General features: G+C 38.3%; 4 protein-coding genes and 1 non-coding gene across 8 annotated transcripts; 3 read left to right on the plus strand and 2 right to left on the minus strand.

Annotated features, from left to right (window-relative positions):
* Positions 1-713: 713 nt before the first annotated feature.
* LOC119986770 (alpha/beta hydrolase domain-containing protein 17B) lies at positions 714-4133 on the plus strand. The gene is given in 6 exon segments (XM_038831449.1): positions 714-1425; positions 1986-2022; positions 2636-2872; positions 3038-3085; positions 3763-3931; positions 3934-4133. Coding segments are annotated over 6 exon segments (879 nt in total). The 5' UTR covers positions 714-1096; the 3' UTR covers positions 3993-4133.
* A 3827-nt stretch (positions 4134-7960) lies between these two features.
* On the plus strand, positions 7961-12830 carry LOC119987209 (cellulose synthase-like protein D2). Of its 2 annotated transcripts, none has more exons than XM_038832040.1 (4): positions 7961-8425; positions 8668-9335; positions 10009-10816; positions 10901-12830. In XM_038832040.1, exons 2-4 carry the CDS (start codon positions 8695-8697, stop codon positions 12680-12682), a joined length of 3231 nt encoding a protein of 1076 aa, XP_038687968.1. In that variant the 5' UTR covers positions 7961-8425; positions 8668-8694; the 3' UTR covers positions 12683-12830. The 2 variants fall into 2 exon arrangements, with proteins under 2 accessions (XP_038687968.1, XP_038687967.1); XM_038832039.1 differs by having other exon boundaries at positions 7961-8181.
* A 644-nt stretch (positions 12831-13474) lies between these two features.
* TRNAQ-UUG lies at positions 13475-13549 on the plus strand. Its single transcript has one exon. It is a non-coding gene; the product is annotated as a tRNA-Gln (tRNA).
* An 876-nt stretch (positions 13550-14425) lies between these two features.
* LOC119987256 (bZIP transcription factor 16-like) lies at positions 14426-19925 on the minus strand. 3 transcript variants are annotated; one of them, XM_038832117.1, is made up of 14 exons: positions 19631-19925; positions 19402-19489; positions 19182-19284; positions 19009-19065; positions 18847-18921; positions 17997-18086; positions 17846-17905; positions 17576-17745; positions 17213-17267; positions 16249-16291; positions 15869-16158; positions 15630-15707; positions 15406-15531; positions 14426-14901 (listed from the first exon to the last, which is right to left on the minus strand). In XM_038832117.1, exons 3-14 carry the CDS (start codon positions 19251-19253, stop codon positions 14785-14787), a joined length of 1233 nt encoding a protein of 410 aa, XP_038688045.1. In that variant the 5' UTR covers positions 19254-19284; positions 19402-19489; positions 19631-19925; the 3' UTR covers positions 14426-14784. The 3 variants fall into 3 exon arrangements, with proteins under 3 accessions (XP_038688045.1, XP_038688044.1, XP_038688046.1); XM_038832116.1 differs by lacking the exon at positions 19402-19489 and having other exon boundaries at positions 19631-19924; XM_038832118.1 differs by lacking the exon at positions 19402-19489 and having other exon boundaries at positions 19782-19920.
* Positions 19926-22857: 2932 nt separating this feature from the next.
* LOC119987053 (RNA-binding protein 42) lies at positions 22858-23853 on the minus strand. The gene has a single exon (XM_038831767.1). The coding sequence runs from the start codon at positions 23780-23782 to the stop codon at positions 23045-23047; it is 738 nt and encodes a 245-aa protein (XP_038687695.1). The 5' UTR covers positions 23783-23853; the 3' UTR covers positions 22858-23044.
* Positions 23854-23914: the final 61 nt, after the last annotated feature.

The following is a 23914-nucleotide window of genomic DNA, read 5'->3' on the forward strand; positions in this document are numbered from 1 at the left end:
ATAATTTTTTTGGTGAATTTTTTTGAGATCAAATCATATAAACTCAGGAGGTCTTGAGTAAATTAATTGGGTAATAGTTTAGTTGGTAAATCTTTGAGGGATCAAATCATATGAATTCGGAAGATTTTGAATATGTTTCTCGTTGAAAATCAATATTCTTGTGGTCAACATTTAACTTTAGCCCAACTTAGATGACAAACTTATATACAGTGAAATCAACAAGTCCATCCAATTACATTTTACAAGAACCATGGTAGTGTTTGCTTGGTCACAAGATTCAGAAGCAACTTGGCCTGACTGAATGGTCTGGCAGTTCAGAATGTGTGCAAGTCTCTGTGAAATATTTGGCCGTATTCTAGGCATTTTCAGTCATTGCCTCTGATTTCTTTGGAGTTACTTCATTAACACTGGAGTCAGCTATGTAGCTTATGATTATGTCCAATCCAATCAAATGCCAAATACTAAAGATAAAAAGAAACAGAATTCATTACACCTTGATAAAGAAAACAAAAAGAGGAGCTGTCTTATTTGTAGGATATATATATATACATATATATATATATAGAGAGAGAGAGAGAGAGGAGTTTGTGAAACCGTATACGCTCTTGAGAAGAGTTGAGAGTGCGCATTGAAGCTATTGAATGATCAGATTTTTATATGTTTTATTTATTAGTTTATTGTCCTGATATCTGTACAAACTGACAGACAAGAACTCAGTTTTTGGAGTTAAGTCTCTCTCTCTCTCTCTCTTCAATCTCTACTCTCTGCTCACTGCTCACTGCTCACTGCTTTCTACTCACAAAGAGCTGATCCTGCTGAAGCACCGTGTGTGTCTCATTTCGCAAACCCCTGCTTCTTCTTCATAACTTGCAAGATCTCCTTTTTCCCTCTTCCTTTCCTTTCATCAAACCCTGCAACATTAATGCAAACTGAAATAACACTACCCACAAAGAAACCAAACTGAAACCAAGACAAAAGTACCCCATTTTCCACTCCAAACAAAACCCACTTTCTTTACTTCACCATATGAACTCAAGTTTGTTCCTTTTTCATCAATGAGCTGGGTTTTCTTCACTCTTCTTCTTGGGGGGGTTGAATGGGTTGCATGTTCTCTCAATTAGCTTCAAAATTTGCCTTCTTTCCTCCATCCCCGCCCACATACCAGATCAAGAAGCGTGATAATGGCAAGCTCACTGTGGTCTCTACTTCTTCCTCATCTTCACTACCCATGCATCTTGCTGATGACAACTCGCTTGATGTGCTGTTGGTTGATACAAAGAGGGGGAACAAGATTGTCGCCTTCTACTTGAGAAACCCATATGCTCGCCTCACTGTGCTTTATTCTCATGGCAATGCTACTGACCTTGGCCAGCTCTATGATCTATTTCTGCAGCTTAAGGTTAACCTCAGAGTCAATTTGATAGGGTCAGTTTTTTTCTCATCATTTTTTGCTTTATCTCTCAAATTTATGCTTGGAAATGATTAATCCCAAACTGGGTTTTGTTATTCATTTTGTTCTCTATTTTACTATTTTTTTTCAAACTACCTTATTTATTATGTGTCACTGTCTTGAGATTTACATTTATTTTCTCCCTCATTTTTTATTTTTTATTTTTTCCTTCTTCAGGGATTGAGGTAGTTGTGCTATTAGATCTGTTAAAGAAATATAGATAAAGTCTTCCACATTTATCATGATATTAATCAAGACTACTTTGGAGTTTGGAATCATGCTATCTGTGTTTATTTTTTTAGAATTTTGTACCCTTACTTTTCTTTTTCACTTTTTGCATTTTCTAGAGATCTGGTTTTAGTTTTTTTTTCCACTCCAGCTACAGTTTTTGAATTCTGTGGAAAAAAACTTATACCCTTTGCTTTTTTCTTCTTAGCTTTTCATTCTCTTCTAACTTTTCTGCTTGTGATTGGCAATTTGTTTGATTGTTTGTACCTTTTGAGCTTCTTCATCGAACATGTATGTTATTTTGCAGATACGACTATTCTGGTTATGGGGCATCTACTGGTGAGGTATGTTGTCAATTTACTCAAACCTGAAATGAGTTTTTTTAGAGCCATTGAAATACATATGTTTACTCAATTTTCGGGGAGTATTGCCATTTGTGAGGCCAGGTTCATGGCCTATGGCATTCTTGGATTTGGGTTGGGCAGTGATGGCTGGCCTTTTGTTTTTAATCTAAACTCAACATTATTGACATCTCGACCCGGAGGAATTAATTTCAACCCTTGCATTGGAAGCTAGCAACACTGTGCATCTCAATTGAGGGTGTTTCAACTGTTCTTTGAAATGGGACTTGGGATTGGTGTTTCATTAGAACGGTTGATATTCAGCGATATGCATAATTTTCTCAATATTGTGGTTCCCACAAAAACCAGAAGAATGGTAGATTGTCTACCAATTATTATGGTATTGTAAATGAAGCTAATGTGAGCGCCAAGTTGTCTCTTACCTACCCATGGATTGAGCAGAAGTTGGAGAGGTTGACCTATTCGGGAATCTCCGGAATCTACACTTATTTTCAACGCCCCCAAGCATCTTGATTCTGTTGGAAAATAAATTATTGCATAGCATAATTAAGATGGAAATTAAGTTACTTCTAACATTCTGTGTTTATGATATCAGCCCAGTGAATCCAATACGTATGCCGATATGGAGGCCGTTTATCAGTGTTTACAGACTGAGTACGGAGTTAGTCAGGAAGACTTGATTTTGTATGGGCAGTCAGTTGGCAGTGGACCCACATTGCACCTTGCAGCTAAATTGCCGAGGCTAAGAGGTGTGGTTCTGCATAGTGGTATCCTCTCTGGCCTTCGTGTGCTCTGCCATGTGAAGTTCAGGTTTTGCTTTGACATTTATGAGGTAAGGAATCGTTCCTGGTGATTATTACTTGTTTGAGAAAGTTTAGATGGTATGAATGGTTGGCCAATGGCGTATTAAAATTGCGGCACTGTATCACGTTGGTGGAGACTGTTAATAGGGCTTATACTATATTCCAAGCTATTAACAAATGTTACAAAATTGCAGAATATCAACAAGATTAAGAAGGTGAAATGTCCTGTGCTAGTAATCCATGTACGTTTTTCTTGATCCCATCTCTCAATATAGTAATTCCAAATTTCCTGCTCGCCTTGTGTTCTTTTGGAATATAACGTGATTGTCCTTGTTTGAAACTCTTTTTTTTCCTTTTTAGCTGAGTTTTCATTGTTATAATATTTGGGTTAAGCCTTTGCATTTTAAGCGACCATGTCCACAACGGAAACCTGCTTTCCTATGTTTTTAGCCACATGAAACCATTAGAGCATACAAAGGCTCCTGCAAAAGATTAAAACGTTATTGGGATTGAAACCAGCTAACTCTCACGTGGCAATCATCCAATTTTCTCTCTGTCTCTCTCTCACGCACACACACACATGAATTGGTTCTCCAAGTTAGTCATATGACTTTGGTGTGATGTTCTTTAGCTCATGAATCTTTGGATGGTTTGATATGTAATGCTAGGTACGTAGCCACAATTTCTCTACATCATACTACCAAACAATGCCATATTTTTCCATGTTTTTTCTGTTGTTATTATTGCATGATTCTGGCTGTTATTAGGGGTTGGTCGCATCAAGATTAATGAATTATGTCTCTTGAAAGAAATAATCTCCGTTTTGCATTCGAAAAACCCTTCATTTTGCTGTTAAAAGAAATCATTTCGATTTCAGTTGCTCTCATTGCCTATATCCTGATTGGATAATATTTGTCAGGGTACCGAAGATGATGTTGTGAACTGGCTACACGGAAATGGATTGTGGAAACTGGTGCGGGAGCCATTCGAACCTTTGTGGATCAAAGGTGGTGGGCACTGCAACTTGGAGCAATACCCGGATTACCTCCGACATCTATGCAGGTTTATCCATGAGATGGAGAACATCACAACCGAAATCCGCCTCAAAAAGATCAGGCAGACTCTCCATCTCCCCGCCAAGAGTTCTAATAATACACCTGCCGCTCCCGACAGGTGCTGTAGCTGTAGAATCAATGCTGATTATTGCTGTAGTTGTAGAATCAAATGCTGGCAACCCAAATGCCCAGAATGCTCATTTCACAGTTGCTTCAAATGCCCGTGTCGCCGCCCCAAATGCCCGGGATGCTTGATACCCAGTTGCATAAGATGTTGTGGGCGGCCCAAATGCCCGGGATGCTGGAAACCCAGATGCATAAAATGTTGTTGTTTACTACCCAAATGCCTGAAATGCTCAAGACCAAGTTGCTGGATGAATTGTTTTCAGTGGCAGTGCTGTGCAGGGACATAGTCATAGTGTGAGGGAGGGAAAGCAGGATGGCTGAAGGGGTAGTTACTAATTATTTATACCAAGTATGTAGTGGCAGAAATGGATGAGACATGCAAATATTATTTCTGTATAATTTTTTTATTTATCAGAAAATAACTTATCGTAGAAATTCAGAAACTGAGGGGTTCATACTTTCACGAGCAACTAAAATAGAAATACAAATAGGAAATTCTTCTAACCTAACTAGCAAGCCATCAAAATTATTAAGCAACCGAGCAAGTTTCCTTATTGCGTCAATAAACTGGTTGTGATTCACTCTTTAGATGTTATAATCATGAGTGTTTTTGACTCTTTCTTTTTTTAGAGTAACAAATGTGGTTGTGCGCGGTGAGCATTGAGAGAATAAGAGAGTTTATTATTGGGTCTTGTCTGGATTTTTTGGTGAGAAAAAATTTAAATGTATAGTTGTATAAATTTTCTACATAATGAAATTTTCTCTGTATGGTTGTCTTTTGATAATACCCGTGGTTTTTATCTGGTTTTAGAGTTTTTCACGTATATTGTTATGTTGAGACTGTTACTATTCTCTATTTCAATTTCTTTATTGTTTGTTTGATATCTCTTGCTAAAGAGAATACTGGTCAAATTTCTCAAAAGTGGTATTGGAGCGAGGTTGTTTAGTTTGAATGTGTGTGGATGTGTGACTCTTGGTTTCACTTGGTGGGCTTGAGCTCGGCACGTAAGTGAGGAGAGATTGTTGAGAAAAAGTTTCATATCGCTAAAATAAAGATCTAATGGATATGTTATAAGCTCATGGTTTCCTTGACTTAGTAAGACGCATTTTAAAGTCATGAACCTTGAAAACCCCTGTTAGGATTGGACTTGAGTGAGGGAAAATGGACAATATCTTAATTGATAGTCAAGTTTGGGTTATGGAGTTCTTTGTTGTTTCCCAACACAAAGTACACAAATTTCACCTAATGGGCTGGCTAGCCCATTATATAGACCGGCTCGAATAATTGGGTTGGGTGTTTTGGCAGATTGGAAACTTATTCAGCGAAGATGATTCAGCCTTAATATTCTACAACCTTTAACAAATGGGCTTCAGCTACAATTCAGTCCATGTTTCTCCACACACCGTGTTTTGGGCTTGGCCCAGTTCTTGCACCAGGAACTTTAATATTGTTATTTTTTGTTTTTAGTGCCCTTTTCATCCATCACATGCTCAATAAGATAAATTAGATAGTAAACAATTAAAAGACGTTTCTGTCAGCGTTGGGCAAAATTTGGTACCAACACCAACTCCAGCTTAACAGCCCATGGCCGAACCAACTTTCAGCGTACGGCCCAAACAATAGCCTAACATGCCCAAAATCTAGGCGACTATCGGTTTAACAGGTTCATGGCTATAAACACAGGAATCTACAATCAAGAGGCTTTCGACAACTCTGCAAAGATCACATTGGAAGCATACCGTGAAGATTGACAACGGTGTGCATGATACCGGTCGAAAAAGCTCTTACGATCAAGTTAGTTGACAAGCGAGGGATTTATAGTGAGAGAGTTTAAAGAGAGAAAAAGCATAATGCATCCAACAAATTGGATCCTTTCAATGTGGTGGGGCCTCTGTATTTATAGCCTCCTGACCTACGTGATGGGCACATGGACGCTGAGTTGGCTAGCACTGTTAGAAGGTGGGCTGATAGAGGAACTTTCAAGGTCATGGGCTCGTAAGCTGGCAATGGAGGCCTTAGGCCTTTGTTGAATGAATTGCAACTAAGGTTGTAGGCCTCTTGGGTTATAGGTCGTTTGAAAGGCTCATGGTCCTTGTTCAAAATGTAGCCTAAGTCGTGGGCTTGTTGGGGCTCTATTGCATGATTCGTATGGGCCTTGTTGAGAATATAGCTCATGCCATGAGCCTCTTGAGCTCCATTATATGATTCGCATGGACCTTGTTAAGAAGATAGTCTAAGTTGTGAGTCCGTTGTGCTTAACTATATAACTCACATGGACCTTGCTGAAAAGATAGCCTAGACCGTGGACTTGTTAGACTCGATTACATGACTCACATGGACTGAGAAGATAACTTAGGCCGTGAACTTGTGGACTCGACTGTGTGGAAGGTGCGAATTTTGGCCCATACAACGGCCTAAACAATTGTAAGCTTAACAGACTCGCATGTGTGAAAGGAGTGAATATTCCCATTGATTTCCTCTAATTCAAAAAGGCTAGCAAAAGATGAAATAGGAGAGTTGGAAGATATTATGCACGCACGTGTGAAAAAGACTGCTGTGGGACCCACACGGCTTAATGGGCATGGGCGAATATCTGTTACTGTTCCTCAGTCGACATTCCGTATACGACGGAAGTCAATTTTTTTTTTTAGAATTCCTTTTTTTTTTTTGCCCTTTTAATGTGTAGATTTGGTCTTATTAAGCAATTGACTTTGGATGATATTTAATTCACAATAAATTATTTTAATTTTTTTTCCCTCCTAAAAAAGGTCTAATTTTTACTACTTATAAAGTTTTATAAATTTGAATTTGTATTAGTAACAGAGAAATCAGTAGTATGAACTATTCAATTGTCGACTGAGTTAGGTGTATATGTGTCCAATGTTCGATTTCAATGAAAAATATATTTTTCAGTGGTATTTAAAAAAAGTATATATATATATATTCATTCATATTTTGCCACAAAATTTAGAAAATATAAAATTAATTTGGAAATTATTTCAAAAGAACACTTTATTTATTCTCACTCTTTCTTCTTTACAATTAAGAATATGAATTTGATGCATGCAACTAGTAGGATTATAACCAATTAATCCATGGAACTCTAAAAAAAAGCAAATTTTTAATAAAATCATATTTATTACTTATTAAAAAGATATTTGGTATTTACCCTCAAATTTCTTGACTAGCCTTCCATTAATTGGTCTTCATTAATATAGATATAAATATTTTTCTTATTTATTTTAATTCTTATTGTTTCAATTTGATGACAAAAATGATAATTAATGCCTTAAACTGTCAAACAAAATTAATGTGGGGAATCAATGATCCCTGGACCTTTTAAGATTAATTGGCTGTGGACATGACCAGAATTACAACGATGCACATCACTTTTTCCCGCGTACACGTACGCTACGCGTATGTGTATTCTAGGGAAGTTTTATTAAGGGCATTGATATATTTCGTTTTTTGTTGTTCTTTCTTCAAAATAGAAAATTAAGATGACCCTCCATTAATGGAAAATAATCTATAAATTTGATCCTTGTCCTAAACAAAATTATAAATTTTGGAATTTTACAGATTCGGTTAAAAAAAATTATAATTAATTACATTTTCTAATGGCTTTGAAAATCGGATTGGTTATTCGACAGTTCGAAATCCCGATTGCTCGGTTCTATCAACGTATTAATGATTGGACTAAAAATCAAGAGATTGTTGTTTTGTCCTTACGCAGGAGATAACGTGATAACAAAAATAATTGGGATATACACGAAAGACAATAAAAATAGTGATTCACTCATCAAGTGGGACCCAGCCAGTTGTATTGGACTACATAGTCTTTACCGTCCCTGAACCCCACTCCCAAAAACGCCGCGTAGAACAAGGGGTTTAAAATCCGGCCCTTACGTATTCCCAAAATTGTCCTCTGCGAATCCCCAAGATTTCGCTCCCTTGTTCTTCCTTCTTACACACTTCCCTAATTCCTACTCCCTCCACCTCTGTAAAATGTTTGGCTTCCGTGTCTAACTTTCGCGTCCAAAAAACTCTCTCTAGTGTCTGCGACTCCCATCTCTCCCTCAACTCCCTTGCAAAGTCTCAAAATTGGAAAACTCTAACAAAGCTTTCAATGCCAATATAGGCCAAAAGCAAGAGTTCTGTAAGTCTGCTTGATTGTTTTTTACAACATTGTCACACATTCATTCTCTTCTTCCTCTTTTTTTTTTGGGTGTTTTGTGTTTTTGGCAACATGGCCGTCCTTATTTGGAAGGAAATCCAAAATAAATAGAATATTTTGGAGTTGAAAAGGTATTGGAGTTGGTAAATTGAGAGACTTGGACTTGGTCTTTTTTCTCTCCTTCAATTTCTTTCAAGAATTTTGAGCTTTTGGCTTCTTCAAGTGGGTAAGCTTTTCACTGCTTTGTATTTCTTAACTGCCCTTTGTGAGAGAGTATGTGAATGGTAGACAGAGAACAAATTGGGGTTCGTGATGTTTACTTCTTTGTGTCTTAATATTTTTTTTTTTGGGTTTTCTTAGTTTTCTGCTTATGTTGGTTTCACAAGTCTTGTGCTTTAACAATAGGAGTTTAGGATTTTTGGAAGAAATATATCACAAAGGTTTGAACTTTATCTTTGGAATTTCCAGGTTTTCATCAGAGAAAACTCAATAAAGATGGCTAGTGATTATCAGCATGCAAGAATAAGACAACAATTTCACAACTACAGCGGCTATACTTTTGACATTGATAACGTGGAGGGGGATGTAGAGTTCTCCACCTACACAGTTCAAGCACCACCCACTCCTGACAACCAGCCCTTGGAAATTTTCGTTGATGACAAAACAGGATCGAATTCAATGTTTTCCGGTCATCATGAGCGACTAACACAAGCCAATTCAAAGAAAAGTGGGAATTCCGCAAAAGGGTCGTGGTCAGATGAGGGTGATTTCAACTTTTATAGGGATGGTTACAGAGAAGCTGATGAAACTGGTGACGGGGTTGTTACAGGGCAGGACTTGCCTGATACAAGAAACCCTTTTAGTGGTTTGCAGGGGGCGCTTTCCTCCGCAAAATCTTTGCCATCATCAGAGGATAGGAATGTATCGGTGAATCGTCATATTGATGGTTTTGATGATTGTGAATGGATGTTTGAGTCTAAAAGGAGTTACGGCTATGGAAGTGCTTTGCATAATGAGGATGCCGGTAGTGGGTACTCCGATAGTATTGGCGGTGATACAAAAGCATTTATTGATAAGCGATGGAGACCTCTTGCTCGGGTAGTGAAGATATCCACCGCAATTCTTTGCCCATATCGGTAATGCACTTTTCTTCTTCTTAAGAATTATGTTTTATCCCTTTTGAGAATTGCCTTATATCATTAATCAATTATATTACCGAGTTTGCCGAAATTTGTGTACTATTTTGTGAATTTGTATTGAAAGGATATTTTCATGTCAAGGCACAATTTCCAGTATTGTGCAATATCCTTCTGATATTGATTTTCATTGCTAGAATGTGTCAGATGATAAGTACACCAAAAATGAGTCACAGAATAATAGTAGCCTAGTTGTTTTTGTTCTAATTGCATCGATGAATTTCTGAATCATGGAGGCTATGGTGCTTGTATATAGATGCGGTAATCTTCTCGTGTATTTTTATTTGATGATGCGGTAATCTTCTCGTGTGATCTCTGAGGAGTGAGGACCAACATTACTATTCTGAACTATTCTTATGATATTTGGCTTTCAATCTCAACTTATATTTGACCACAAATGTCATTGAAGATTAATCTAGTCTGTAATCTCTTGTTCAACATTATAGACCTTATTTATTGTAGCTAGTTCTCCCTGCTGTAATTGCGCGGAACCCCATTGGTTCCTACCTTGTATATTATCTTCTTTTATTGCTAAAGAAAGCTATTATGTTATGCATATGTCTACTGATACTGATGGGATGTTTATGTAATGTTCTGTAATTATTTTTTCTAGACTCTTAATCTTCGTTCGCATGGTTGCGCTTGTGTCATTCATGTTGTGGAGGGTTTTACATCCTAATGAAGATGCATACTGGCTATGGGGCATGTCTGTGGCTTGTGAAATTTGGTTCTCCTTCTCTTGGATACTTGAGCAGCTTCCAAAACTCTGCCCGATTAATCGTGATACTGACCTTGATGTTCTAAAAGAGAAATTTGAATCTCCAAGTCCGAGTAATCCTACCGGAAAATCTGATCTTCCTGGCATTGACATATTTGTTTCTTCAGTAGATACAGAGATAGAACCACCACTTGTTACTGCAAACACTGTCCTGTCTATTCTTGCAGCGGACTACCCGGTAGAGAAACTCTCTTGTTATGTTTCTGATGATTCTGGTGCCCTTCTTACCTTTGAGGCCATGGCAGAGACAGCTAGTTTTGCCGGAATCTGGGTCCCCTTCTGTAGGAAACATGATATTGAGCCCAGAAACCCAGAATCATATTTCAAGTTGAAGATTGATCCCTACAAAGACAAGGTAAGGCCAGATTTTGTTAGAGATCGCCGGAAGGTAAAACGTGAGTATGATGAGTTCAAGGTTCGGATCAATGGCCTTTTCGACTCAATTCGTCGTCGTTCTGATACCTATAATACTCGAGAAGAGGTCGGAATATTGAAGCAATGGAGAGAGAAAAATGATGATGAACCAATTGAGAGTTTGAAGATTCCAAAAGCAACTTGGATGGCTGATGGAACCTACTGGCCTGGCACTTGGGCTGTTCCAGATCCTGAGCATTCTAGGGGTGAGCATGCCAGTATTATACAGGTAACTAATATGAACTGATACTCTTCCATTTCATCTATAACTAGGAGCCTTCGAAGACAGCAGGTTGATCTCTCTCAACTACAGGTGATGTTGAACCGTCCAGCAGATGAACCAGTGCGAGGTGCAGCCGGTGATGCTAGTTTTCTAGACCTGACTAAAGTTGATATTCGCCTGCCTATGCTTGTTTATGTTTCTCGTGAGAAGCGAACTGGATATGATCACAACAAAAAGGCCGGAGCACTGAATGCCCTGCTTCGAGCCTCTGCCATTATGTCCAATGGCGCTTTTGTTCTTAACCTTGATGGAAGCAACTATATATATAACTCCCAGGCATTGAGAGAAGGCATGTGCTTCATGATGGACCATGAAGGGGATCGCATTTGCTATGTCCAGTTTCCTCTGAGGTTCGAGGGCATTGATCCATCTGATCGCAATGCCAATTCTAATACAGTTTTCTTTGATATCAACATGCGAGCCCTTGATGGGGTTCAAGGTCCAATGTATGTTGGAACAGGATGCCTGTTCCGTAGAACTGCCCTTTATGGCTTTGACCCACCTCGGCTTACAGAACCAGCTGATCGCTCCTGTTGCTGCTTTCGACGTCGTCGCAAGGTGGCAACAATAGCTTCAGACTCCGAATCCAGCCAAGGAGTTGCACCTGAGGACGCTCGATCACTTCGAAGGTGGGAGACTGATGATGAGGAAATGAACATTCCTCTTATTATCAAGAAGTTTGGGAATTCAAGCTTATTTAGCAACTCTATTGGGGTAGCAGCATATGAGGGCCTGCCTATTGCTGATCCCCCATCTGCAAAAAATGGAAGACCGCCAGGAGCTCTCACCACTTCTAGAGGGCCTCTTGATGCATCAACAGTTGCAGAGGCGATTGATGCCATCTCTTGCTGGTATGAAGATAAAACCGAATGGGGCCAAAATGTTGGCTGGATATATGGGTCAACAGAAGATTTGATAACTGGCTATAGGATGCAGAAACGGGGTTGGAAATCAGTGTATTGTGTTACCAAGATTGATGCTTTCCGAGGGACTGCCTTGATTAATCTAACTGATCGTCTCCATCAGTTTCTCGACTCAGCTACTGGCTCGGTTGAGATATTCTTCTCTCGCAACAATGCTCTTCTAGGAGGCAGTAAGTTGAAGTTACTGCAGCGTATTGCATACCTTAATGGTGGACTATCGCCAATAACTTCCATTTTCCTCACTGTCTACTGCTTCATTCCTGCAATCTCACTCTTTACGAATCAATTTATTGTCGAGTCACTTGACATAACTTTCCTCACACACCTTTTGGTCATTACATTGACGCTTTCTATTATCGCTACTCTTGAGATCAAGTGGTCTGGCATTGCGTTGGAAGAATGGTGGAGGAATGAGCAGTTCTGGTTGATCAAAGGGACTAGTTCACATCTTGCTGCTGTGCTACATGGTCTGCTAAATGTTTTCGGCGGGATTGAGTTATCGTCCACTTCAACAGCAAAATCAGCCGGTGATGGTGATGATGATGATGACGAGTTCGCTGATCTCTATACAATAAAGTGGACATTCCTGATGTTACCTCCTATCATAATCATAATAGTTAACTTGATCGCGCTAGCAGTTGCAGTTTTCCGAACGATGTATAGTACTAACCCTAAATGGAGCCAGTTTTTAGGAGGAGCGGGCTTCTGCATTTGGGTGTTGGTTCATCTCTTCCCCTTTGTGAAAGGGCTAACCGGAAAACGAGGGAAGACGCCCACCGTCGTGTATGTATGGGCGGGTCTTATTTCAATATCTATATCTCTACTTTGGGTGGCCATTAAACCCCCTTCAGGTAACAGTGACATTGTTGGATCATTTCAGTTTCTATGAGCTTCTTCAGTTTCAAGACATAATTTCTTCAAATTTTTGGTCTTAGAATGAGTAAATTGTCAATATTTGTACATATGAACTTCAATAATCAAGGGGTGCTTTTGATGGCCATTTTTGAGATCTATTGATCATATTGCTGCATTCTCTTTGTGTTCTGTGGCAAATAAATTTGAAACATGAATGCTGCTTAGGAATGATTGATTCTTACATTATACAAATAAGATTGAATTGGAGACTTTGAACAATCATTGTAGAAAGGCTAGCACACACCTTTTATGCAGGGTTGGCTCTTATTAGGTCTGAGCTGGTTTGTATGGAAATTACAAGTTCTAGGTCCAACAGATTTGTAAAATCTGCATGTGAAAGGCATGGCATTTTGATGTATTATTGGGTCCGTTTGGAAGTGTGTTGTATTTTGACCACATGTGTTGAGGCGAGACGAGTTATAAAATTATGGAGAGATGAGTTGTAGTGATAAAAAAAAATATTTGACGCGTCACTAGAAATATTGTGACGAGGTAAGTGTAAAATTAGATTTTTTATTGACATCAATTAATTTTTGATAAATTTTTTTTGTAAAAATATAAATGGAATAATAAGATTAATTGAGGAAAAAATTTTAAAAAAAATATCGTGTTTTAACGTTGAAATATGGTCGACTGTTACATTGCGGAAGTGGGAGCAGCTGCTTCTCAAACATATTTTTTGTTAAACGGGAAAGCATCCAAGTAAACATATTACTAGCGGTCATTTATTTTATTTAAAAAAATCAGTTACAGAGAACAAGAACTTGGTTCTATGGTGTAGTGGTTAGCACTCTGGACTTTGAATCCAGCGACCTGGGTTCGACTCCTCCCGGTAGGACCTCTTTTTTTAATGAACTGAGTTATTTTAAATAATTTTTTTTTCTTTTTATAGAATAACACTATGAAGAACATATATCTAGTGCAAATTTATTCATTAACTTGGATTACACTTTGACATTATCTATGTATTTATTATATCTGGTCCACCTAATTGTCATTCAATGGACTTATATAAAGCTCAATTGTCATTGTTTAAATATATTATTTTTTAAGTGGAAGATGCATATTATTAAGAATTAGTGAGCATATAATCTGCTCGCTTCCTGAAGTCGAGAAGACTCAGTTCATATACACGCTGCAAGAACCCACAGTTTTTTTTATAAAAAAAAATTCTCTCTATGACTAATTGAAATATAATTTTTGATGAAAAACCAATCCAAGAGTCTGCCCAACTCGAGGCCTACTCCTGCATGGCAAACTCCGCAGACAGGCCCCAATACATTTCTCATACACGACCGCAAATAGAACAGCTGACAAAAACCCTTCCTAATCCCACGAGGAACGAAGATATATGCAGAGTCAAATGCACGAGGCCATGAAAACAATTTTAGCAGAATTAGACTGTTCTGCATGTTTGTCATCTAAAAAACTTCATACCAAATCACATGAAATTCTGTAGAACATTTAAACTTCATCACATATGGAGAATGCAATGTGATTCAAACAAATACTCAGCATTGCAAAAGAAAGCCAAGCAAAATGAAGATGATTGGGAGGATAGAATCAGTATGCTGAATACTTATTGGGAAAAATTGACCAAACTGGAGTATGGAACTCAAGACAGCTCAGGTTCATCACTGATCAGAAATCCACTTGATTGCAACTGTTTTATCCAACAAATTGGATCATGGCCAAATCAAAATTGATCAACAATGGAAAAAAAAATAAAAATAAAACCATCAAGTTATATTATGACTAGAGTTCATCGATTCTCTGAAGTTACACAATCAGCCATATTTAACGATTAATACAGACGAGCCTTCGAAAAATAAAAGTGCGAATACTACCCTTTCGAAAACAATGAATTTCACATTCTGCATATCATCCCAGGTCTTCTACTGTTACAGATAAGCCGAATCAGAAAAACGAGGGATGATATAAAATAGAAAGATCCTAAAACTATAGAGGTCAGCTTTGATAAATCTTACACTACATGCTATGCGAAATAGATCTTCCTGTTGCTAATGGGTTAAGGTTATGCCCCTGCAAAGTGGCATGGAGAAGGGTTCTTAGATCTTAGGAATCACCTTGAGAAAGCTCCGTTTGTTCAGTATGCTGTGTATCCTTACCCGCGTGCTGATCATTGCCACCAGACCTAAGATCTTCATGCCCAGGCAATTCCCCAATTCTCTCCTGAAATAAAACCATATTCTTTTCAAACTTCTGGTGGACAGCAAAACAAATAAAACATGGCTTCAATGCAGGTCGAATCCAATAAAAAATTATCGTTGAAAAGAGTTTTAAGATGCAAAAGGTAGGTGATTATTCTAAAAAACAAATTCGGCATTTCTTTCAGTTGTTTCAACCACTATTTTGAGAAAGACCACAATCATCTTCAATCCCAACTGCCTGACTGTTACACTCCCACACCGCCCAATTATAGATTCTTATGCAGTTGGGTTTAAACTTCTAATTGACAAATTTTCTTCTAAATACTAACTATTCAAACGCCCGTTGTCAGTAATAAATGGAACTGAATCTATTCTCTCTGAAACGAGACCGAAATGAATCTCTAGAAATACACTAGTGCGAGCCTTAGCAGATTTGTAAGAACAGTGAATAACAGGGAGGGATAATCATTGGTAAGAATGAAGAAACACACACAAACTTCATTGAAATTAGATCATACAACATCACCTTGAGAGATGCATTCTCTGCAAGAAGCTGATCGTACTCGCTCCTGATCTGATTCACTTCCGATCTAAGAGAGGCATTTTCTTCTTTCAATGCTTCAGCACGTTGGGCTAGCTCATCGCATTCAGCCTAGCTCAAGAGCACACATGTAAATCCAAAGAATTTAGAGGTCTTGTGTCATAAAGGTACCAGACAGGATTAGGGGATTCAAATGGATAGTTCATTACCTGTTTACGCAACCTCGACCGACGAGCAGATTCTCTGTTTGATTGCTTCCTTCTCTGTCTCTTTAGCTCTCTTTCATCCTAAAACCAAGAAAAAAAATAGAGTTATTGCTAATACGATTACTAAATACAAAACTAAACAATAGCAAGGCATAGAAGAAGCTGGATTGGAACATAAAAAGAAAGATAACAAGGCACTAGGATCAGTTTTGAATCCAAGGATTAATGGAACAAGCTTTAACCTGTAGCCAGGGCTGTGATTGAACAATATCCCTTGACCCAGCAGCAACTGTTCCTCCTGCAACTGGCGTAGAAGAAACCTTTCCACGCATTGCAGGAATTGCAGATGAAGTTGGAGCTCCCCAATAGTCCATTCCAATATTTAAGTTGGTTGCAGGACCGGAAACAGCTCCAGGAGCACCAGCAGCAGATATAGGGATAACGGCCATTGGTTGATTCATCAGCGTATGTGGTGTACAAGGTCCCCCATTCTGGGAACCATGAACAGAACTGCCATTCTGAGATGCCCCACCTGTAATAAAATTACAGAAACGATTCCTCAATACATGGCTTACTTTGGATTTGTTAATAACATTATAAACCATAATTAACACAATCAAACCTTCCACAGAACCTTGCCTACCGCCTGACTTCATTTGTGAATCCTACAATTTTCAATGACATTAAGATGCATTAAAGTATTATTTTTCATGACATTACAACAAATGGCGAGGCCAATATAAATGGGATCAAATGTCACATTGACCCTGTGGAAACACGATAGATAGACGTCATATTAAAGAGAAATAATATTCAATATGGATTAAAGAGCAAAATTGCATTCAGAGTTTTACAAAAAAATAAATAAATCCAAAGGCAATTCTTTAATCCCACTGGAAATACCTGCCCTTAGGGGGAGCCTTCAAAAAGTAAGCATGCAATTGAATATATAGCAGGTGTCCCACTGGCCTCATGCATTGTAAACATAGAACAGTAGTGGAGGTTGACCTTTTCCAACCTTTTACACCAAATGTATACCGGGTTGCCCTTTTCCAACCTTTTTAAAGTCAATCACCAAATACCTTAATCCCAGGGTCCTAACTTTTCACACGCACTCGGGAACCAATTGACCAATGATACATTTTTAAACTTTCAATGATGACATTTTTTTTGCCTTGACCGCTTCGAGACTTTCCCCCATCTTCCAACCAAAACAAGGTTATTGGAAGACAGACGATATAGTGATATACCAATCCAGCTATGTCTACTAACATTATACAAGTTTGTATTCTATCTGCAACGTTGAATATAAATTTATCCAACAAATGTAACACATTTATAAAACATACAATTACTTTCTCATTATCATGGTTAATATTCAAATGAAAATACCCGTGCCAATAACACCACTGGGAAAAGGAGTTAATGAAACACCAAGTCATTTCAATTGGTCATGTACACAGCCAAACACTTTCATGAGAAACAATATATGATTAATGGATTGACAAAATGCAACTGGCATGTCGTATTATAAACAAATAAGTCAACTGATGGTGCATCTAAAAAGAGAATGGAAACAAACTTACACTCTGAGAATTTGCATCACTCCCTTCACTTGAACCTTCACTTTCACTTTCCGCACTACCAATCCACAGTAATTTAATCAGAAGAAAATCTTAAGACAACATGACTTATAGTAATGATGGCTCAACAAACTCCAAAGAATATTTAGAAAATCCAGTAAAGAATACTTCTAACTCCAGTAATGATTTGGCAGTCACGACAAGTATTGAAGGAGTCACTTAGTGGGGAAACTTAACAAAAGAGAACACTTCTGCCAAATAGCCAAAAGCTACAGTTGATGTACAAGATATGCAAAGAATAAATTGCACTAGAAAGAAATATCAAAATCTTGAGTAAGGGATATGTTCAAAATAAGCTCAACATACCTTTTAGAATAATCTCCATTTGCAGATGCTCCTGATGTTTTGCCAGTATCATTATTCTTCCCAGTAATCATATTCAAACTGCCCAAACTACCTTTTGATCTTTTGATGGGCAATTTTTCCTTCACCTCCATTGGCTTGCCATCTGCTTCAATGCTGCCGGGAGCATTTCCCTACACAAGGACTCACAAATTAAATTTTGTTCTGAACCATACACATAACACAAAACTCAAGCAACGAAATCATGGAAAGCAGTAGTGTTGGTAAACTCACAGAAGCATCAGGGATACCATTTGGTGACGGCATAGCAAATGGACTAAAAGGATATGTACCCTGTTTAAGTTTGAAGTATGTCAGCATGCAAAATATAAACATACAGTGATAATAAGAGAACTACATCTACGGTAGTTGGAAAATAATATACCGGAGGAATGGAAGGATGAGCATATAAGCCACCATGGGGATACATTGCAACATATGGAGGTGGTGGAGTACCATAGGGAGGCATAATATGCTGCAAGTGAAAGTACGGATTAAAACTACACCAACAGCCAACCAGAAGCAAGATAAAATGCACATCAAAATTCTCTGTAGTCTGCTTAAGACATTTCTGTCACATAACAAAGAAAATCACCAAAATCCTGATCAATGCTTTCCTAGTACCAATCGAGGTGTTAGAGTAACAACACAAAAATAAAGAACTTCACAAAGTAAAGCAAAAATCCAAAAAGGTTGGCTTTGAAAGGGCTAATCAAGTTCCTTATCATAGGCCCGTGTTCCATGACCCTAATACTACCAACATCTTCTCTCCAAAAATACATCCAAAGGAAACACCCAAAAATCTTTGAGCAAGTATATAGGTTATAGCAAGAGCCGCAAAAGTGATAACTAATACTTAAGAAACAACTTATTCAAACAAAAACCAACATCAAGCTCAGCTCTGAGAAAGCTCAGACATGCAGGTATGCACACTCAATCTCCAAGTCAATATGACTATGAATGGCCAACAGCTTACTCTAAGTGTTTACACCTCCGGACAAAAGCTGGCAAAAGAAGATTATTATTTCCCTTTGCAATAATTTTAAAAGAAAAACCAACAAATCCAAAAGGCATATAATTATAAACCACCCATCATAATCCTCATCAAAGACTTTGGGCGTAACATTTTGAGTAACAAGCCTACAAAATGCAAAATTCAAGTAATTTCACTTCATCACGTGAACAGTAATAATTAATGCAACATTCCCACAACGCCATTCCAGAATCATATGTACCTGAACCCCCCACATATATGGGTGAGCTTGGGGACTTGACGCCAGGAATCCATGGGGCGGCATGGGAGAATAAGCCTGTTCACGGAAAAAAAAGGTACCATGTTATTACCACACTACTATCTAGAAACGTAGTAAAAATGAATATAGGCCTTTCTATAGAACCTGAAATCCCGACCAGTCATGATTGACTGTGCCAGGGGTGGCAATCGGGGACTGCTCCTGAAATGCACAAGAAAGGAAAAAGATATAAAGAGAAGGAAGAAAAAAGCACAAGAGACCATCTTTTAGTTGACAACTAACAGTAAAAGGGGATTCAATGGAGTACTCAATTAGACCTGTGAAGAAGTTGCAGGCGGAGTCTTTGCCTCCTTCTCCTTTGCTGTTTTATCCATTTCATTACTACCCATAATTTGATATCACAAAGTTCCCAACACCATTCTACAACACAAACATACACATCTTACTGATCATAAACCAACATATCAATCCAAATTTTAGCAGAACCCGATGAAAAAGAAACTGCAAACGCATAGGTAATCATAGATAAATACATACATATAATATTCAAACCCTAACATGTAAACCAAGGAGAGTTTGATAACACGCATCAGGAGAACGCATCAACATTGGATTAAACAGAACCCTAAAAAACACAATTAAAATAGCATGCAACCAACATAAATTCGTCTACATAAGAATATATTATTGAAGAATTAATAAAAATTCATAAAAAAAAATAAACATAACCAAATTTATCGCGTTAATTAAACAAACTCCAAATTACCAGGAAACCAAAATCCGATCCACGAGAGAGCAGGAAATCAAAATCCGTCAATCACAAATCAAGTTGATCTCGAGGAAAGGGGGAGGAACACAGAGATCAATACGGGAAAAGATTAACAGCAAGATTGAGAGAGGATTCCTCAAGCATTTACGTGAACTGGAGAGGAGAGATCGGAGATTAGGGTTTGTGGATTTGACGATCTGGTTTCTCTGGGGGCTCACGGAGTGAACTCTGGGGGTCGTCGCACGGAATTTCCCTTTCTTCCCTGCACTGAAGTGGAAAATACGCCGATCTCGTTATTAGTTTTTGGTAATTTAGAGAGTATGACGAGGACGATGATTGTTGTGATGGACGGTGGATGACGCGGTTGCGTTTCTTTTTGATGGTGATTGGATTTGGATGTGATGGTTGGGTTTGCGTGTGTGGCTATGACGTGGCGCTGTTTGTTATCAACAAGGCCGTGTTTGGCAAATGGTTATTGCCCCTCCAATCATGTACTGTAACTCTCTTTTCACCCTATTTGGCTAGTCAACTAGGGGAGGAATATATATTTATGTTTTGAAGAATATGTAGCGTAGGTATTGGGTTTTTTCTTCCGTCTCCTCCAACTCTAGAAAGGGCAAGTTAAATCCAATTGATTATATAAGTAGCTTGATCTATTTTAGAGAATCAATTATCAATGTATTATTATATCCACATCAGATTGAGATAATCCAACCGAGTGGTATGTAAGTAAAGTCCTTAAATCTCTCACATAAATGACACGTTTTTTGGACTTAAGTACCGATGACGATGGCCTATGAATAACGAAAGTCTAAGGACTAAGGACCAATGACAACAACCCATGAATTATGAATTTGTGCGGACCCGTGACCCACCAGAGCGAACCATATTCCTAATATGTTTGAGTTTGGATTTCCTAACACATCCTAAATCCTGGATGATATGATTGTCTTATCTCCATTGATCAAAGAAACATAATGGCAATCAGCAGATATTGTATTCTGTTGTTATTCATTACCTGATAACAACAATGTATGTATGCTATCAGCAGTCCAATATGTATTTCATTAACTGGAAAAAAGAAAAGGCTTGCAGAAAACTGGAATAAAAAGATATTTTGCCCAGCAATGGCTTCCAATCTCAATTCATTAGATGCATCCTTGCATGCAAAGATTCAAATACAAGAAAGATTAGGGTGAGATGCTGAGAACCCACACTGACTGAACATCATTCTTGATACTGGACATGATGAAATTGTCCCACTATGTCCTTGTCCATCATTCATACATCAGCAGCAGTTGAGTATTCATACCTTGTGTTATCACTATCAGTCCATTTCAATGTGAAACTAGGTGTAAAATGCCAAGACCACCATGGTTGTCCCTTGTAATTAAGGAGGTGAATGCCGTCAATCACCGACTTCTAACAGAATATATGTTCCAGAAATCATAGTTCTACCCATTGAGTAATTGCTCAGCTGTTCCACATATTTCAAACAAGGCATGAAAAGATTAAGCATTTACTGCCATCAAACCTTCAGTGCTAAGTACATCAACCACAACATAGATTGTAATCAGCCAAGAGTTCCCAAAAATCCTGTGACAAACGATCAAAAAGGAAAGGGCTCATAGGTCTTCAAGAGTGAAAATGGTTTTGTTGAAAGGAGAAATACTGCTATCATCATCAACTAATCCATCTTCCACTGGTCCATAAATGAGGTGAATCCCGATCTTAATCACCTCGAAACATCAACTTGATCACCATCGTCCAATATATTATCCAAATATTTCCAATGGCTTAACCATATAATAGCCTTGTGGGTTTCTGAGGTCAACCCATAGGAAGTTGGAGTGTATAAGAACCTTAAATCCTTTGCTCTATTGTGAATTGTAAACCGAGGCCGTTCCTCATGAAGATCGTCCAAGTTCATGTATACAGTACATACATTCAAGCCCAGAATCTCAGACCGTGAGGAGGAGACACATTGAAAGATCCTTCATCTACTTGTTGGGTGAGCCAGCTTGGAAACTCATTTCCTGGAAGAAAAGTGCTAAATATGCTGCAGTCTTATAGCACCTGTGACATTACGGATCATAATATTAAGGATGACAAGACTGGCAAAATATTGAAATGAAATTGATTAAACAAGTCGAAAGTTTCAAGAGAAGACCAGCAGAAAAGTCCTTTTTGTTTGTGATAATACACTGGAAATTTACACTTTGTTGCTCGCTTTCGAGTCCAAATACAGTCAGTCTATGCGATTCATTCTTTCTTTTTCCATCTTTGTCAATGGTTCTAATTCGAACCTGTCCTCAATTTCAACCAGTTGTGTACACCTTATGGTTAGTGTCTTCCATGTGTGAATCCATCCCAACAGGGTAGCTGCAGTTTTAATGCCATATTTCTCCATTGATTCCCAATCTCTTTTACAATTTCTTGAATAAACTCTGACTTTTTTCCAGCAAAATGAAATCATAATATAATAAAGCATTATAATTTCAGAGCTAATTTCATCTGTAGCGAAAATATCAAGTTTTGTTCACAATTCACAGAGTTTCATAACATAGTTTGAAAACTCTAGAGACCTATATTTATCAGTTTTTCCCTTCCTTAACTATTGATCTATAAATTTATTAGTGGTCATTTACTAAAAAATCCACTCATGAGGCTCCCAGTTACTAAGCAGGGAAGAACACACAAAGAAAACGTTAAAGCTTTGCCATTTAGGCCCTGAGAGAAAACAGAAGGCAATTATGTACCAGTACCACCCCTTTGATTGGCCACTCCCTTCAATGAAACTAAGATGCAAAACTCCTAGTTTTCATTTTTCTGAGTTCTAATACTACACAGTCCCTATACCAGCACATAAAGCCCTCCTTATGCTTGAGCTAGCAATTACCTTGAAGTTGAGATGACAATGCCAAATAAGAAGAGCAAATATGGCTCATAAACTGTACAGAAAAGCATACAAAGAGGCACTCTTTTGTTGTTCTCCGCTTGAACCAGGACTTACAGTGTCTCATTTTGTATTTACTATGATCATGTGACTATAATTGTAATCACCAACCAACTTATCTGCCATAGACCCTCATTAGTTCTCGTTTTCTGGACTTGCATATCAAGTATAAAATGTAGATACAGCCACTCCGCAACTGGAGATTTACTTATGCCATTACCACCCACACAATAACAATCCAAATAAGTTCAATGACAAACAAGATAGATGAGGAAAAATAAAGTAAACAATACTGATACTTCTCATACTGATATCCAAAGTTGGCATTTATTCACTCAAAAATCTTAAAAAGCATTGGGATTGGACGAAAAGGTAAGAGGAGAAACTAACAGGTAAAATTTCATACAATACCAATCAAACACCATTACTGTGTTTGGAGACACTAATTCTCCTGCTCACTTGTGCAATATGGTTTTCTTTGGAAGTTTAGGCTTCTTGTAGCTTTGATTCTTTTGTTTTTGTAGCGCCTCAATATCTGTCCTCTCCTTCCAGTTGCTCTTGCGTAATTTGATGGGGCGATTCCCAACATATTTCCCATTCATCTCCTTCATAGCTGCAGCAAGGTCAGAAGGGTTGGCGAAGCTAACAAATCCATAGCCCTTGGTTTTCCCAGTTCGCTTATCTCTGACGACCCTGGCCATATTAAAAGAAGGAAATCTCGAAAAAGCCTTCGAGAGAACATCATCATTCACCTCGTTACCAAGATCACCGCAAAACAGTCGAAAATCATTCTCAGGCCACTCTGCAAGTGTCGGATCCTCCCAAGCCTGCCCAGCAGCTTTACGAGGAATAGCTTTCTTCTTAGTCTCTGCTTTGTGCTCAATTTCACTGCTCGCAAGGGCAGCTTTTACACTCTCAAGTGCTTCAGGCGTAATGGTTTGCGCATCCCGCTGAAATAACTGTTGAGCAGCCTGTTGGTATTGATATTGCGGGATCGAATAGACAGGGGCAACAACAGGAGCAGCCGGGAGCGGAACCGGTGACGGAGGGACGGCGGCAGCATACTGTGAAACCGCAGAAGGATCGGATTGCTGGAGATGGAAGGGTAAAGGGAAGTAAGAATTGTTAGCGTAGGTGTACTGCAAAGACGATGAAGCTGCCGAATTTGAAGCTGAAGAAGGTGGGATCGACATGGATTCGGACGGATTTAGAATTAGGGTTCAGAATTATTTGGGGATTCTCGGATGAATGGAGACGGAGAGGAAATATCGAACAAAAGCCAAAATAGCGAGTATAAGATATGGGCTTCACTTTAGGGGCCCAAT

The sequence above is a fragment of the Tripterygium wilfordii genome, chromosome 20, assembly GCF_013401445.1.
Source record: "Tripterygium wilfordii isolate XIE 37 chromosome 20, ASM1340144v1, whole genome shotgun sequence".
Taxonomy (NCBI): domain Eukaryota; kingdom Viridiplantae; phylum Streptophyta; class Magnoliopsida; order Celastrales; family Celastraceae; genus Tripterygium; species Tripterygium wilfordii.